Source organism: Trachemys scripta, chromosome 12, assembly GCF_013100865.1.
Source record: "Trachemys scripta elegans isolate TJP31775 chromosome 12, CAS_Tse_1.0, whole genome shotgun sequence".
NCBI lineage: Eukaryota > Metazoa > Chordata > Testudines > Emydidae > Trachemys > Trachemys scripta.
The window spans coordinates 44,641,638-44,659,285 of NC_048309.1; the positions used below are offsets into that span (position 1 = coordinate 44,641,638).

At 43.5% G+C, this 17,648-nt stretch overlaps 2 protein-coding genes across 2 annotated transcripts; both read right to left on the minus strand.

Annotated features, from left to right (window-relative positions):
• Window positions 1-6,428: 6,428 nt before the first annotated feature.
• On the minus strand, window positions 6,429-7,519 carry LOC117885576 (olfactory receptor 11A1-like). The gene has a single exon (XM_034786840.1). The coding sequence runs from the start codon at window positions 7,517-7,519 to the stop codon at window positions 6,449-6,451; it is 1,071 nt and encodes a 356-aa protein (XP_034642731.1). The 3' UTR covers window positions 6,429-6,448.
• A 4,548-nt stretch (window positions 7,520-12,067) lies between these two features.
• On the minus strand, window positions 12,068-13,447 carry LOC117885577 (olfactory receptor 11A1-like). Its single transcript, XM_034786841.1, has 2 exons — window positions 12,517-13,447; window positions 12,068-12,201 (listed from the first exon to the last, which is right to left on the minus strand). Exons 1-2 carry the CDS (start codon window positions 13,445-13,447, stop codon window positions 12,068-12,070), a joined length of 1,065 nt encoding a protein of 354 aa, XP_034642732.1.
• Window positions 13,448-17,648: the final 4,201 nt, after the last annotated feature.

A 17,648-nucleotide genomic window follows, 5' to 3' on the forward strand; every position in this document is an offset into this window, starting at 1 on the left:
ATCAATTTCATTAGGGCCACAAAAGGCTAATTGTGACACCAAATATATTATTTTAGCAAGAATGATGAACGAACTTAGCCAAGATCCAGCTGCTAGCTGCATACAGAACCTGCCATTCATAAGTGTTGCATAGTGCAGGGGTTTGCATATCGCTAAGTACCGATCATAAGACATCGAAGCTAGGAGATAACACTCAACAGTCAATAGGACACCAAACCAATAAAACTGAACTAGTAAAACTAGTAAGAGGTAATAAGATCACAATTATTCCTTTGAGGTCATAGATTAGTCAAGGAAAGGAGAGACGAATTTAGGTGGCCCATGTTAGGAGATTCCCCATGCATCTACCAGAGTGGGGGAAGAGAAAATATGGAGGGGGCAGGGAAGAAGTCGGTTCAGCCTGCTTATGGAGCTACAGCAATAACTGCAGTTTTGTACCCCCACTTTATCACTAAATTGTTTTCTTCCTAACCAGGAGTCAGATTCTATTCTATTCACGTTCTTAAAACAATGCCCATCCCTGACTTATGTAAGCCCTGGGGCCTTGACAATTTGTCCCTTATGGACTAAACTCATTCTTCGGATTTAAGCCAGTTATGTTAAATGGTCACATTAATTTACATTTTGATAAAACAGCCAAAGTTTTATGGGTGGGGTAAAACATAGGAGTACTGTTAACTTTCTATAGCACTTTATGCTCTAAAAAGAGGTTTGTTCCTAACTCCCTTAGGCTACCACTTTTTCACTTTATGCTCTAAAAAGAGGTTTGTTCCTAACTCCCTTAGGCTACCACTTTTTCACAGAGGCTTACACATGCTTTATTTGGTTATGTTGACTGAACTGTAAAACCCAACTCAGCCCTTTGGCCCCCATACCAGTCAGCTGACTCCTGGGACAAAGGACCAGGCTGGATCAGAGGTTCTGGAACAATTTTTATAGTGGGGTGTTGAGAGTCAGTGAACCAATCTGGAAACATAGGATGGAAACCACTTCAAGCCAGGGGGTGCGCTTCAGCACCATGGGCTGGAATGGTTGTGGTGGAGGGTCTGGCTGGGGCGGTGCATGACTACCATGATGGGGTGAGAGGCTGAAGATCCTCACTGGAGTGAGAGAAGATAGGAGCCCAAATGACTGGACAACACAAACTATAAGATTCACATAAAGTTGAATAAGAAATAGAAAAAATAATACATTTATAAAAAGTTCAAAATAAATTTAAAATACTAATGAATAAAATACAAAAATATTAACAGACTTAAAAAAGGTAAAATAATAAAAACTGAAAATAAAAGAATTGTAAAATACATAAAAACCATAAAAGGGGAAATAAAATAAAAAGAAACTTAATATATATATAAACAACAATAAGATCAAAAATACAAGTAAAATATATTAAAAAGGTAAAAATATAACTATTAAGAAAAAACACACACACAAAAAGAAAGAAAAAAGAAGTGCAATTGCAAAACCGAGGGCGAGAGTCCATGGGGCTTGTGCTCCTATATCATAGGTGAGGAGCTCTGGTGTGTGCCCCCGTGTCCCCCTTTCTGCCCCCATGTGGACAGGGCTAGACAGCAGTCTTACTCCGGCCATACGGCCACCCCAGCTTGGGAGTGAGGGGTGGCTCCCTCCCGGACTTCCGGATCCACAGACAAAGCCCGGGGGGAACCACTCACATTTATACTTGCTGGACACAAGGCTCTTGCTCCTGTTGTACAGGAGGCTAGGCAACCCCCCTGTTATACACTGAGCAATGAGGGCTCCCTCCGTGTGGGGCAGAGGCGAGACCCTGCGCTCCAGGGCCAAAGTAGCTGGTGGACAGACCCCGCTGGAGCGGGGAATGTCGGCAGGCACCACTCTGCCTTGGACGGAGTCATCTCCACTTGAGTAAGCGAGACTCCCCACAACCACCAGGCACCTCTTCTGTCAGTGGTTGGTGACCCTGACTCCGGGAGAGACCCCCGGGAGAGTGAGAGAGAGATGGTGTGTCCCTCAGCTGGGCTCCCTGGGGTGAGATTCAGCCCAGCCGCCGTGGGGTACACAAGGTACTAGGTGGAAAGGGGAAGGAGAGAGATAGCCAGGCTGGACACCTCCGGGCTCTGCTCCACTCTCTGCACCAGCCTGAGTGGAGGGGGCCTCAGGGCTTTTCCCAGCATGTACCCAGCTCACCCAACCTTGTGACACGGGGTCTGGGCCAAGCCTTCGGAATGAGGGGAGAGAAAAGGGCAATGCTGCCTCTGCCTGGGCTGTGCAGGGAATCACCCCGCCCGCCTGGAACTGCCCTCTGGGGACCTGGCTGGGATTGTAGCTCACTGAGACTTCAAGAGCCTGGCCTCCTTGCAGTCACACCATGAAGGAGAACAGAAACACCTGCCTTTAAAATTCAACTGTATCTAGGGTGACCCCACCTGCATTTCAAGTTCCCTAATAGAGGACACTGCTGCAGGGGGGTGAGCTCGAGGGGGTATTTTGGAGTGCTGGAGGGGTGTGTGTGTACTGGGAGATGGTATTTGGGAGGTGCTGGACAGAGTATTTGGGGTGTGTCAGAGCAGGGGCACCTCTCAGGACTGGGGGACCTCACACAGGCATGCCACCGAAGGCAGCCTGACTGCCGCCCTCAGGGTGACCAGCAGGCCGCACCCCACGGCTTGCCGCCCCAGGCAGGCGCTTGCTGCTCTGGTGCCTGAAGCCGCCCCTGCACTTAGGGATCTGGGGCAAAAATCTGTCTAGGGATTGGTCTTGCTTTCAGCAGGAGTTTGAACTAGATGGCCTCCTGAGGTTCCTTCCAACCCTGGTATTCTATGAAAATGCCTGGCATCAAATGGGGATATTGATATAATAGGCATCATTTTGTTGGTGTAAAGTTGGAGGAATGAGGATAATTAATGGGACACAGTAATACCAGGGTACAAAATGCACAGTAATTATAGAGTAGGTCACATTGGTGCAGGAATGGCATTATATGTTTAAAGCATAGAGTCAAATAATGTAAAAATCTTAAATGAATAAAACTGTACCATAGAATCTCTATGGATAGAAATTCCATGCTTCAACGATAAGTATTTAGCAGTGGGAATACACTACTGACCATCTGACCAGGATGGTGACAGTGATGGAGAAATGCTGAGGGAGCTTAGAGAGGCAACAAAATCAGAAAATGAAAGTGACCTGCAAGCAGAATGGGGATTATTTAAAAACACCATAATAGAGGTTCAGATTAAATGTATATCCCAAATCAGCAAGGACAATAGGAGGACCCAAAATATGTCCCTATGGCTAAACAGCAGAATAATGGAGGTTGTTGGAGGCAAAAAGGCAAGGAGGGAAAGAATAGAAGAAAAGCCCCAGCGGCAGCACTAATGAAATATATTCATGACTAATGAAATATAATAACCACTTGTGTGAAGCAATAGGTAACTTTAGCTAACTGCAGTTTCTTAACTCATGCAGCTTCTCCTTTGGGTGATCTGTGACCCCTCCGTGATTCCAGTTATCTGCAAAAATAGCCAATCATAGATCCTCTTTAGGCGTCCCATGGAAACCCCCCTCCAATCTTTAACCAAAAGACCCCAGAAAATAACATGTGTCTTGAGAAATGTACCCAAACTGGTGCCAAGTACCACCCCTGGGGAAAACCACCAAGCACCCCTCTACCCAAATAAACACCCACTTCTCAGAAATTAATGAGGAAGGTACCGGGGGGTAAGGGGGAGGGAGGACTGACAACAACCCTAATTTCTTAAACTCTCGGTTTAAGGGACGGACTGACCCCGACCCTAGTTTCTTAACTCGTGGTTTAGGGGAGGAACTGACCCCAACCCTAATTTCTTAACTTATGACGTATTGTTTGTACTTTGCTTGCGATGTAATGAAATAAAAACCCGCCTGCGAGCGGCCCTCGGTGTGTCAGTCTTCGGACTGCACTCCAGTGCACTGGTATGTATGTCAATAAACTGGCCTCAGGCTTGAGTCTTTGAACTAAAATCATTGCGTGGGTGTCTTTGACCACAACAGTAGGAATAAATAGTTAGATTTCACAATGAGACAGATAAACAGCAGGGACCGCCAATGATCTGTATGCCTGCCAACGTATTAATTAATGATCTGGAAAAGGGAGTGAATAGTAAAGTGGCATAGTTTGCAGATGATAAAAAATTATAGTAGACAGCTATTTCCAAAGCTGACTGTAAAAAATTACAGGGAGATCTCACAAAATTGGGGACTGGGTAACTAAACGGCAGATGAAATTTAATATTGTTAAGTGTAAAGTAATGCATAGTGGGAAAAATAGTCCAAAGTATGCACACATAATGATGGGTTCTAAATTAGCTGTTACCCCTAAGGAAAGAAATATGGGAGTCATCGAGGATAGTGGGGAAAAGTGAATAGAGAAGTGTATCTACCCTTTCCCACAATACAAAAAACAGAGGTCACCTGATGAAATTCATAGACAGCAGGTTGAATACAAGAGGAAATATTTTTTTTTACACAATGCAAAATTAATCTGTGGAACTCATTTCCATGGGATAGTGTACTGGTCAAAAGTACACCTGTGTTCAAAATAAAGGTTAATGAGGTTGACAGATTTGTATCTATATAATATAGCACTCCAACTGTGTTCTATTGTAAGGCCATTCCACTCCAGTAGCTTTGTATACACACCGGCCTGGTTTGAGATTGAAAAATCTTAGCTATGTCATTTGGTTCCCTCTCTTCTATTATAAATCTTAAGAGATACTGACTCCCTTAAGGGAACTTTAATTTTTTCCTTTTGCAAATTTGTGTATTTTGAGGATGCTGGAGGAGTTGCTATTACCAAGCAGTAATTATTTTAGTGACCAAAAGAGTTATTTTGAGAAAATGGAAATATGCAAGTTCTCCCTCCTACACAGACTGCCTTAGTGAGCTTTCTATGATGGCATTAATGTAAAAAATGACTCTGTCTTATAGTAACACTTGGAAAACATATGAAGATATCTGGTCACACATGAAACTGTGAGGAAAAGGAACTGGGTAGCCTTCTTTATAACAGCCAAGATGGTGACAAAGGCCCAAATTCAGGGCCTCTAACAGAAGCTCAATACACGGACTGCCCTTATAGAAAGCAATACAGGCCAGATCCTAAACAAAACTAAGATACACGATTCCCTGCCAAGTTCGGTCAAGGGTTATGATCAGAGGAGAGAGGGGAAGGGAACAATGCAAAAGGCCTCAGCAACGTAATAACCGCCTTAGCAACATTATAACCGCTTGTTTATGAAATATAATAACCGCTCATATGAAGAAACCGCTTCTAGTAAAGTCCAACCTCTCCTATAAGTTCCAGTTAGCTGCCAAACCAGCCAATCATATCTCTTCTTTGGGCGTCCTGTAATAAACCCCTATGTACTTAACCGTAAAACCCCGGAAAAATAATATATACTTTGACGAGAAAAGCATTCCAACTGGTGCCAAGTACCACCCATGTCGGAAACCACCAGGAAACCCCTCACCCAATAGACACCCAATTCTCGTAAATTAATAGGGAAGTTACCAGGAAAAAGGACAGCCCCCAACTCTTATATTCACATAAATGACATATTGTTTGTTCTATGCTTGTGTAAGCGGGGGAATGGTCCCGCTATTGTGGGGAACTTTCCTGGCTTCTGCACTACCCCNCAAAACACCCCACTGAATGTTAGTAAGGGGGCAACAGTCCCCTTACACTTGCAGTTTGACATAATAAAGCAGCCTACGAGCTGCTGCTAGGTGTGACAGTTCTCGGACTGATCACCCCAACGTTGGTTTGTATTGCAATAAACTAGCCTCAGGCTTGCGTCTGTGAACTAAAATCAATGCGTGGGTGACTTTTTCCACAACAAAACTATTGCATATTTTTGCAGTTTAGTATTTATTATTCATCAATACTCAGAGGATATGTTCTCACATGTTTGCCTATTTAGTCACGTTAATAGTTGGTGTCCTGGATGACCTCTGCGGGTTCAGGGTTTTTATTTGTTTACTTGTTTGGTTCCAGGTTTACAAAATAACGAGCATTGAATTTGGTTATTTATATGCTAGATCCATCTCGGGCATGTATTTATAGATGTTTTGTTTTGTTATGTGTTCATATTTAATGTCAAAACAATAAAATTAAGGTTTAAAGAAGGCTCACTCATTCACACCATGGCTTCCCACTATCCTCATTCTTCCTATTTCTCATTGCAATGGGAGAACCACTGGCTACTAGGGTTAGAGAGACTGAGATAACATAGGGAATAACAACCAATGCAGCTGTGTCAATTTACACATGCTGAGGATCTGCCTAATTTACCTAAATAAATACAACTGAACAGGAGGTGCAAATGTAAAAAGTGCTGAGTATCTTCTTGCTATAACTCTGGAGGTCTGACAAGGACTTGGGTCCTTTCAGACCAGAACTGATTTATTGCCATATCAATCACCCTCTCTAAATCCTACATTTCTGGAGAGCTCTCCTCAGCGCCTCCTTGACCTCTTTGTTTCTCAGGCTGTAGATGAGGGGATTGATCAGGGGTGTAAAGACTGTGTAAAGGACCGAAAACACTTTGTTTGGGGCTCTGAGTGCACCGGAGTTTGGTAATATGTAGACAGTAATTAGGGTCGCATAGAAAATTGTAACCACAATAAGGTGGGAGGAGCAGGTAGAAAATGCCTTTTGCCTCCCAGTGGTAGAAGGGATTCTCAGGATGGTGGAGATGATATAAACATAAGATGTCAGGGTCAAAAGAAATGGAGGGACAGTGTCTATGGAGGCGAATATGAGGGTCACCAGGGTAACCAGACTGGTGTTACTGCAGGAGAGTTTAATGACTGGGGTGAGATCACAAAAAAAATGATCAATTTCATTAGGGCCACAGAATGCTAATTGTGACACCAAATATATTAATATGGTAATAAGTATGAATGAACTTATCCAAGATCCGGCTGCTAGCTGGATACAGAACCTGCCATTCATACAGGTGACATAGTGCAGCGGTTTACATATTGCTAAGTAGCGATCAAAAGACATCACAGCTAGCAGATAACACTCAGTGGTCAGTAGCAGAGCAAAGCAGTAAAACTGTATGATGCATTGGCTGACAGAAATGGTCCTGTTTCCAGTCAGGAGACTGGCCAGCAGCCTGGGCAGGATGGTGGAGGTGTAGCAGATTTCCAAGCAGGACAAGTTTCCCAAGAAGAAGTACATGGGGGTGTGAAGGTGCTGATCAGCCACAACTAGTGCAGCAATGAGCATGTTCGCAGCCATGGTGACTATGTAGATCACTAGAAAGAGCAGGAAGAAAAGAATGTGCAGTTCAGGGAGGTTCCCAAATCCCAGCAGGATGAATTCGGTGATAGACGTTTGATTTTCCTTTTCTCCTTTCTCCATGAGATGTACGTCGGTTTCCTCTTTCTCCTCTCTCCATGTGACATATCTAGTGATAGAGAAAAAGTAATAATTAGTTAGGGCGGATGCTGTACAATGAAGCTGGGTGGATTTCCCTCCATTTGATTCCATAATAATTCACACCACTGAGATCATTGTTTATATTGTTTCACAATAAAAAAAAACAAAAACAAAAAACCTGTGCCACACTCAAGTTTTGCTCAGAATTTTGGAACAGAGAACTCCCCCCATCTGCCTCTTCAATAAAGCAACAACATAGTTAACTGATCACTTTCTGCTCCTGCCCACAGGTTTTTGTTTTTTTCATGTACGGATTAATAGATTTTTAAGGCCCAAAAGAGCTATTAGCTCCTGTATAACACACACCATGGTTCCCCCAGTTTCCCCCACATTGAACTCAATACCAGTGTTTGGCTAACGGAGATCTTCTAGAAAAGCATCCAGGGCCAGATCTTTAAGGCTATTTAGCCACTTAGTAGGAATTTAAAAGAATCTAGACTCCCAAGAATTAGCAGCTTCAATGGGTGTTTGCCATCTCGATGCCTTTAAAAATCTGACCCTCCGTCTTGATTTGAAGGCATCAAGAGACAGGGAATCCACCACTGACCTTGGCAGTTTGTCCCACAGGTTAATCACCCTCACTTTTAAAAACATGTGTTTATTTATCATTTAATTTGGTCTGACTTTAACTTCCAGCCATTGTTTTTTGTCCTTCCTTTGTCCACTAGTTTCAAGAGCCTTTAGTACCTGCTCCTTTCTCTCTATTCACTGTAATCAAGTCAGCTCTCAGTCTTGTTTTTGATAAGCTAAAGAGTTGGGCTCTTTGAACTGTTTTTCACTTTGAAGCATTTTCTCCAGCCCATCATCATTTTTGTGTCTCTTTGAGTAACAATCATCTGTGATCTTGCAACATTCTTCTTAAAATGCGAACCCCAGAACTGGATGCAGTATTCCACTGCCTGTCTCACCAGTGCTGTATAGAGAGGTGATTACACTTTCCTGCTCGTTATTCCTCTGTTTATCCATCCAAGGATCACAGCTGCTCTTTTAGACATGGCATCATAACTTATTTTGAGTTGCACACCCACCTGTGACTCCTAAACTTATTTGATGGGGGATAAGGTCATACGGACAGACACTCTAGGACATGAATGTGATTGTATCCAGCTAGTGCCTGAAATGAGGGCGGGATACTGATCAGCAGCACAGAAGATGGGAGACTGTATAGAGGTTTCTGCCCAATGCACAAAGGAAACCTCCCAATCAGGCAGACATGCAGATTCCTCTCACTCTTATTGCCTTAGTGAACCATCAAGGAACACTAAACCCTCTTATTATTGGTCATGAATTGTGAACTATTAGTTACTGATCGATCAACTATAAAAGGAGCTGTAAAAACATACAACCAACTATTAGCTCTCAGCAGTTGCTTGACTGTCATGAGTCTGTTGGGGTGGAACTGCAGACCAGCTCTGTGTAGCAAAAAGAGCTGCAGTAAATTAGTACACTGCGCCACTCTCTCTGTTCAGTAATTTCAGGAACTCTAAAGGGATATGGCAGGGGGAAGAAAGGAAAGTGTACCCTTGTAAGGTTCTTAGATAACCCCATTACAGCACCACGACTCATAATACCTCTTGAGGTACAGCAATGCTGTTATCCACATTTTATGAATGGAGAGCTGAGGCAGAGAGCAAAAGAGCCAGATTTTGATGCTGTGGCAGAGCAGAAAAGAGAAGTCAGGTCTCCCAAACATCACCATAGTGCCCCAACCATTGGACTATCCTTGCTCTTGAGTGCAAGTTTGGAGCAGCAAATGACCAGGCAAAGTTTGTTATGCAGGTGTCGCTGCTTCCCAAGCTGTCAGGAAAGCCAAGCCCCATTCAGTTCATTTCTAATGTGCACCCCTTTCGTGTGTGGTGCTCAGCACCTCACAAGAAATGACGAGGGGCTTCAATTCTCATTGTAATCCATGGAGAAGATTCACAATAGGAGACATGTAGCATCTCCCAGGACTGGGCAGGGAAAGTGAACCTTAAGAAAATGATGTGCTGCCAAGCAGAAAGAGAGAGAGACAGACAGAAAGAATGGAAAAGAAGGATATATAGATAGAGGGATGTGTAAGGATAAGGGTTGGTAGAGCGAGGTTTTGGTTACAGAGACAGATAATTATTTAAAGGTTAGATAGATCTGTAAAGAACTCAACAGAGAGATGAACCCATAAATAAGTAGATAGATAGAGGGATGAGTAATTGGATAGATAGATAGATAGATAGATAGATAGATAGATAGATAGATAGATAGATAGATAGATAAGGGGCTTAACACATAGATCTTCCTTGTGTTTCATCCATTTCTCTAGCAGTATCATGATGGGATAGATGCTTAAGTCCTTATTCAGGCAAAGCTGTCAGGAAGTGAGGACCCTGTCTAATAGGAGTGTTCTTCTAAGTGAGGTAAAGTCTGAGGAAGAGTTTGAGGGTTTGCCCTGAGGCTGGTAACACTCACCTTTAATCCTCAGCATGAAGGAGTGACTTCTCCATCGATGGTGACTGGGTTTGGTCTCACAATCAGACCTGTCCTCTGCTCGGGAGACACTTATATGTTGCTGGGGGGCGGGAAGTCTCTCTCTCCTGTAGCCCAGCATGATTGTTTGCCTCACTCAAGCCCTTATATGACTCCTGCTCTGGATCCTTGAAGGGTTTATCAGGTACAGCAGCCGCCCCTTGGCCCTTCCTGCTTCTGGGATCTCCCTTGGACCCTGCTGCCAGTTATCTTTTACAATTATCTTCATAGGGGAATTAACACTGTGTTGTTCGTTAAAACAGTGTAACACCAAAGCTGATGCCACAAGTATTTGAATCACAGAGGAAATCTCCCCTTTTCCCCCATGTGCTGTGTCTGTCCCAAGAGCCCCTGAGACTGGGAAATAAATTTCCATGTCTTTAGTAATAAATTATGGCCATCCATAGATCTCAAAGCACTTTATACCGCATGGCAGTATCTTTATCCCCGTTATACAGATCTGGAAACTGAGGCACGGGAAAAGAAAGTGATTCCCAAAGGGTTGTGAAACAGGGCATTGGCATAGCTGGGTGTAGCTTCCAGGCTTCCTCAGTCAAAGTGTATCACCATGGCTGCTGGACCACACAGACTGAGAGCCTTTGTCTATTAACGTTCAAAGATTTCCATATGTGTGAGAGGGATTTGTATTGCTGCCCAGCCCTGTAGCATCTGAGCAAATTCAACGTAAGATTGACAGTAATAGCAAAATCTCTTCTTCATTTAATGCAGATGCTGGCTCTTTCCTCTTCTTGGGGTGGGGTGGGGACGAAGCCCTCTGCCTTGGGGTGGAGTTTTTGGTATTGATTTTTTCGATTATATTCATTCTATTTTTCTGGGTGGAGATTTGGTTGGGGTTTGGGGAGTACAAGGCGGAGTCATTTTATATTGTTAAATTCTATAGAATCATAGAATATTAGAGTTGGAAAAGACCTCAGGAGGTCATCTAGTCCAACCCCCTGCTCAAAGCAGGAACTACCCCAACTAAATCATCCCAGCCAGGGCTTTGTCAAGCCGAGCCTTAAAAACCTCAAAGAATGGAGATTCCACCACCTCCCTAGGTAATGTCCTGGTCAGCCCTGCAGCAATCACCAAAAGCACAAGTGATGTTATAATTGACTATGGTGACTCCTTAAGGACTCAGATAGAGACGGGATCCCCATTGCGCCTCGTCCTGCACACACACAGGGAGATAAACTCCCTGCCCCACAACATTTCCAATTGAAATAGACAAAAGGGGAGTTGGGAAACGAGAGACCGATGGCTTGGCTGAAACCCCACCTGAGATCACAATAAATATCAGAAAACAGGTGTTCTGATTTCTAGTCCAGCGCCTTACTTGCTGGAGCACAGTGTAAGACATGAGGGGTCACATAAACGCTCCATAGCTCAAGCATTAGAGCACTGGGCTTGTAAGCCAAGGGTATCTCGACAATTTGGGATATTTTGCAAAGACTAATGGAGAATCCAAGAAATACAGACAACAGGCTGCCACAAATGCAATAGGCTTCTGACAAGGTCAAAAGATTTAGGAATATTATTTAAAATACATTGGGGGGAAAGTGAGAAGGGGAAAAGAACCCAATCTAGTATATAATAACTGAATACATAACTGTTTTTTTACTGGGCTGGTTGGTCACTTGTTAGCTGGTTTGATTTTCTGCAGGAAAAGTGGATTCTGAAGAGATTACACATAGTGAATGTGTAGTTTGAACCAGAACCCATTTAAATCCAGCATTTTTCAGACTGAGGGTTTTCAGTTTTTTGGGGAAAAAAACTGTTTTATTTTAATTTTCTATTAGCAATATATATTATATATATGCTTGAGGGGATTAAAGATGATGGATATATATATCATCCATGACTTCTTCTAAACAGACCCCTGCCTTTGTTTAACGTGAGACTTTCAGAACATTTTCATAAGATTAGAAGAATTAATGGGGAAATCTAATAAATCCAGAATAGAACATTCTTATGATTATATCTCAAACCACCTTACAAGTATTCAGAAAATGTTTGAAGAATGATTTTAAAAGACTCAAGAGGAAAACAGAAAAAAACCCCACATTTTATTGCCACTTAATACTGAATAGTTCCCGGTCATGCCAACTGGTAATTTTTTAGTTCATTTGTTTTGTTGTGGGAAAGGTTGTGATGCACACAGGAAGAGTAGCCTGATGCAGAGCCCTGGAAGGTCAATGGGAACCTTTCCCTTGATTTCAGTGGGAATTGGACTTGTTCCTCAAATCTTCTTTGAAAACTCTGAAACTCAGCTGAGGGTTAATGTAAACAAATTCATAAAGATAGAGGCAGCATAGGAAAAGTAGGAACCAAATCCCAATGCAACTGAACAGCTGTTCCCTGGCATGCAGGAGGTGCTGGGAGAGTGGGGAAGGAGTTGATAAGTGGGGCCCGCAGACCCCCTGGGGTACCCTTAGGGTCCATGGATCCCAGTTTGAGAAAGACTGACTTAGATGGTTCCTTTCTGACTAGTGAAATGATTTATTCCCATTTCAATCAATTTCTCTGAATTCATAGGAATACCCTACATTTCTGCAGAGCTCTCCTCAGGGCTTCCTTGACCTCTTTGTTTCTCAGGCTGTATATAAGGGGATTGATCAGGGGTGTCAAGACTGTGTAGAAGAATGAAAACAGTTTATTTGGGGCTCTCAGGGCCCCGGTGTTTGGTAACATGTAGACAGTTATTAGGGTCCCATAGAAAACTGTAACCACGATAAGATGGGAGGAGCAGGTGGAAAAGGCCTTTTGTTTCCCAGTGGTGGAAGGGATTCTCAGGATGGTGGAGATGATATAAACATAAGATGCCAGGGTCAAAAGAAATGGAAGAACGATGTTTATGGAAGAGAAGATGAGGGTCGCCAGGGTAACCAGACAAGTGTCACTGCAGGAGAGATTAGTAACTGGTGTGAGATCACAAAAGAAATGATCAATTTCATTGGGGCCACAGAAGGCTAATTGTGACATAAAGGATATTAATATGGATAGAACGATGAGTGAACTTAACCAAGATCCAGCTGCTAGCTGCATACAGAACCTGACATTCATAAGTGTTGCATAGCGCAGGGGTTTACATATCGCTAAGTACCGATCATAAGACATGACAGCTAACATATAACATTCAGCAGTTGCTAGGAAACCAAACCAATAAAACTGAACCATGCAGCCCATAACAGAAATGGTTCTGTCCCCAGTCAGGAAAGTGGCCAGCATCCTGGGCAGGATGGTGGAGGTGTAGCAGATCTCCAAGCAGGACAAATTCCCCAGGAAGAAGTACATGGGAGTGTGAAGGTGCTGATCAGCCACAACTAGCGTTACAATTAGCATGTTTGCAGCCATGGTGACTATGTAAATCCCTAGAAACAGCAAGAAGAACAGAATTTGCAGTCCAGGGAGATTCCCGAATCCCAGCAGGATGAATTCTCTGATAGACGTTTGATTTTCCCCTTCTGCTTTCTCCATTCTCCATGTGCTGCAACTAGTGATTGAGAAAAAGTACCGATTTGTTAAGGAGTTTGCTGTACAATGCTGTGGTTTCCCTCTATCTGATTAATTACAAATTCAGTGTGCCAATGAAGATCAGGGTTTATATTCCCTCCCAACTGAGGAACGGCTTCTCACCCAGGTGTAGCACAGAGATAGGGATAGATTTTCCCCACCATCTCAGCCAAAGAGCAGCAACACAGTTAATGTCTCACTTTTCTACACCTGTTCTCAACTTCTTTCATTCATCAATGCATGGAGTTACAGGCCAAAAGGGACCATTAGCTCATCTCATCTGACATCCATTATAATACACACCAAAGAATGTCCCCAGTTAGTCCTGCATTGAGCTCAATTAATTGTGTTTGGCTAAAACATATTTTCAAAAAAAGCACCCAGAGCCAGCCATTTAAAGGTATAAAGGTCTAGTGGGATTTTCAAAGGCATCCAGGCAACTAAAACTCATTGATCTGAATGGGTATTAGGCAGGTAGCTACTTTTGAAAATCCAAGTAGGCACCAAAATACCTTTAAAATTCTGGCCCAGGGTGACTTGCTTAAGGCTATACAGAAAGGCAGTGAGAGAGCAGAGAATAGAACCCAAGTCTAGTCTAGAAACCAAAAGACAAGCTAGTGCCTTAAGCATTGGGCTACCCTTCCTCTTGAAAGCTAACATGGAGCATTAAATGGCCAGAGAAAGTTTGTCCCACTGGTGCCACTACTTAATCTGTAAGGATTTCCAGTCGCCATGCATTTCAAATGTAGAGCCCTTTCCTGTGTGGTGCTCAGACCCTCCCAGGAAATGCTGAGGGCCCTCTGCTCCCTCTGAAATTCATGCAGAAGACACGCAATAGAAGAGACATAGCATCTCACAAGTCTGGGGTGGGCAGGTGCATAGGAAACTGCACTACAAGAAGGGCTGGGTAGGCAGCTGAGAAACTGAGGAGAAAGGTGGAGAAAGGTCTCTGAGAAAGTGAAATGATGTCTAGGATAGGGAGACAGACAGATAGGGGGATGTGTAAGGTGATTGATGGATAGACAGAGGAGTTTTTATGGGAACAGTCAGAAGTTTAAGGAGATAGGTAGATAGATGTGTAAAGGACTCAGCAGAGATTTATAGATGTCTAAGTAAAAAGATAGAGGGATGTGAAAGGGGTTTGGTAGAGGGAGAGATAAAAAGACAGAGAGAGACTGTAGAAGAGGCTTGATATAGGGATAGATTTACAGGCTTAGAAGGGTGCATAAAGGGCTTGTTAGAGAGAGAGAGAGAGCTAGGTGAGGGGTGGTAGACAGATCTCCTTTGTCTTTCATCAACTTCTCTAGCAATAAATCATTATCACATTCTAAAGTCCTTACTCAGGCAAAGCTCCAGTGAGTGAAGACACTGACCAAGAGGGGTGCCCTCTGAGGAAGAGATTGAAGATTTGCCCTGTGACTGGTCTCACTCACCTTTAATCCTCAGCATGAAGCAGCGACCTCTCCATTGACGGTGACCAGGTCTGGTCTCACAGTCAGTCTTGTCCTCTTGGTTCTTGGACAGAGAGCTGCATGTTGCTGTTGGGATGGGTCTCTCTCCTGCTGCTCAGCATGCCAGTCTGCATGACACAAATCCTTAATGTCTCCTGCTCTGGATTCTTGCATCCTTTATTGGTGAAAGCAGCCTCCCCTGGCTACCTCTGCTGCTGGGAGCTCCTTTGGGCCTCCTGCTGGTGATCACTTAGAATTACCTTCATAGGGAAAATATTAACACTGTGCTGTTTTGTGAGAACAGTGTAACACCAAAGCTGATGCCTCTGGCATTCTCACCCCAAAGGAAATTTTCCCTTTCCCCCATGTGCTCTGTGTGTGTCAAGAACTCAAGAGAATGGGGGATAAGATTCCATACCTTTAATAGTAAAATCTAGTTCTAACAGGCCGTTTTCCATCCATGGATCTCAAAGCACACTACACAGTATGGCCAGTATATTTATTCCAATTGACTGATGAGGAAACTGAGGCACAGAGAATGGACATGATTTCCAAAGAGTCATGAAACAGCCACTGGCATAGCCGGAAATAGCCCCCAGGCTTCCTCCACCAATATGTCAGCCCTGTCTGCTTTGCCGCACAGATTGAGAGCTTTGTCTATTATCATTCATGGATGTTTTTCAAAGATTTCAGTGTGTATCTGAGGGATTTGTATTGCTGCCCATCACTGTAGTATCTGGGTAACTTCAACATCAAATCAATAAGCATAGCAAAGTTCCTTGTAGATTTAATGGAGTCTCTGTCTTGTGTTACTTTTTGGTGTGAAAACAAAACCCTCTTCTTTGGATTGAAATTTTTCAGTTTTGATGTTTTAGATTGTATTCATTCCTTTTTCCCTGAGTTGGTATTTGGTTGTGGGTTTGGGGATAGAAGGGGGAGTGATTTTATATTGCCCCAGCAGAAATCACCAAAAGCACAAGGGCTGTGATTATTTGATGCTGGTGACTCCTTAAGGACTCAAATAGAGATGGGGGGGGGGGGGGCATTGTGCAGAGTGCTACACACACAGAGAGGAAGTGTCTGGCCCTGTCCCAAAAACTTGCACTTGACATAGACAAAGGGGAGTGAGAAGGGAAAGATACAATGGTTTGTCCAAGACCCCACTTCAGGCCAGAGCAGCAAACAGAATCCAGATCTCTTGGTTCACTGTCCAGTGCCTTACCCAATGGAGCACTGTGTAAGATTCAAGACATTTAAAAAGGCTTCAGAACTCAGGCATTGGAGTCCAGCACTCGTAAATCCCAGGTTATGTGTGCTAATCTCACTGAAGTTTCTTGCCTTTTTTTTTAGAAGGCCTTGTGCCCTCACCGGGGGTTGAAATGCCCAAGGACTGTGGTTGGGGGAGTGAAAGATGTGAAGGTAATTAAACAGTGGAAAAATTTACCAAGGGTCATGATGGATTCTCTATCGCTGGAAATTTTTAAATCAAGATTGGATGTTTTTCTAAAAGACATGCTCTAGGAATTCTTTGAGGGACTACATCTACACTACAAACTTTGGTCAATGCAAGTTACTTTGGCATAAATCCTTTATAGATACTATGTTGCTTGTGTTCGTGCATGCTTGGCTCCTTGCGTACACCCCAGGATTGCTTGTGTCAATCCACAATGCTATACACCATGAGTAGGTATCCTGCTGTTCAACTCACCATCATCCAGCTCACTGTCTTTTGGGAAGTTTTGGCAATGCATTATGGGGCAGAAATGAGTCAAGCAGGGGTGACTGGGAGCAAGAGTCGACTTCTCACCATGCAATTTCTCCATTCTGTAATGCCCTCCATATCCCATCATTTTCACACCTTTCTTAAAAATACAACAATCCTGCACAACCCTTCTCTCTCTCTGACATCTCTGACAGAAGCACATAAACTGCACAGCTCTGCACTGTTGTCACGACTGTTGCAAACAGACGATGCACGTGTGATGGGTTGGATCACAGAAAGCCCTTTGGGACTGCCACCTGATGTCCTTAGACTACCTGTGAACCTGTTTTCCCTGCCACCTTGGGACTTCAGTGCCCTGCCTGGTTTGAGCCAGACACACTAGCCTGCTACAAACACAGACCCAGGTCTGAACTACGTCCCCCAAAAGCTGCAGGGTTAACTGAAAACAGCTTAAGAAGTGCTCCTGTCTCCAGCACTCAGATACCCAACTCCCAATGGGGTCCAAACCCCAAAAAATCTATTTTACCCTGTATAAAGCTTATACCAGGTAATCTCATAAATTGTTCACCCTCTATAACACTGATAGAGAGAAATGCACAGCTGTTTACCACCCCTCCTCCCCCCAGGTATGAATACATACTCTGGGTTAATTAATAACTAAAAAGTGATTTTATTAAATACAAAAAGTAGGATTTAAGTGGTTCCAAGTGTAAGCAGAGTCAGAATGAGCTCTATCCTGACATCTGATGGTGAGCTGTGGAAAAGGACTTCGGGGGCTGATCTCGTTTGCATGGGCACACCCACCCTGCCTAGCATGATGGGACTGTTTGCCCAAATGGTCACTTTGGCTGCTGTGGGATCCCCAGTCTCTTTGTTATTGGGGCAGGAGTAATAAAGTGGTGTTATCCTGGTTATGTGAATCAAGGACTGTAGAACTGTACTTGGCATTTTATGATGGAGGGACTCGCCTTCAACTAAGTAGCACTCACTG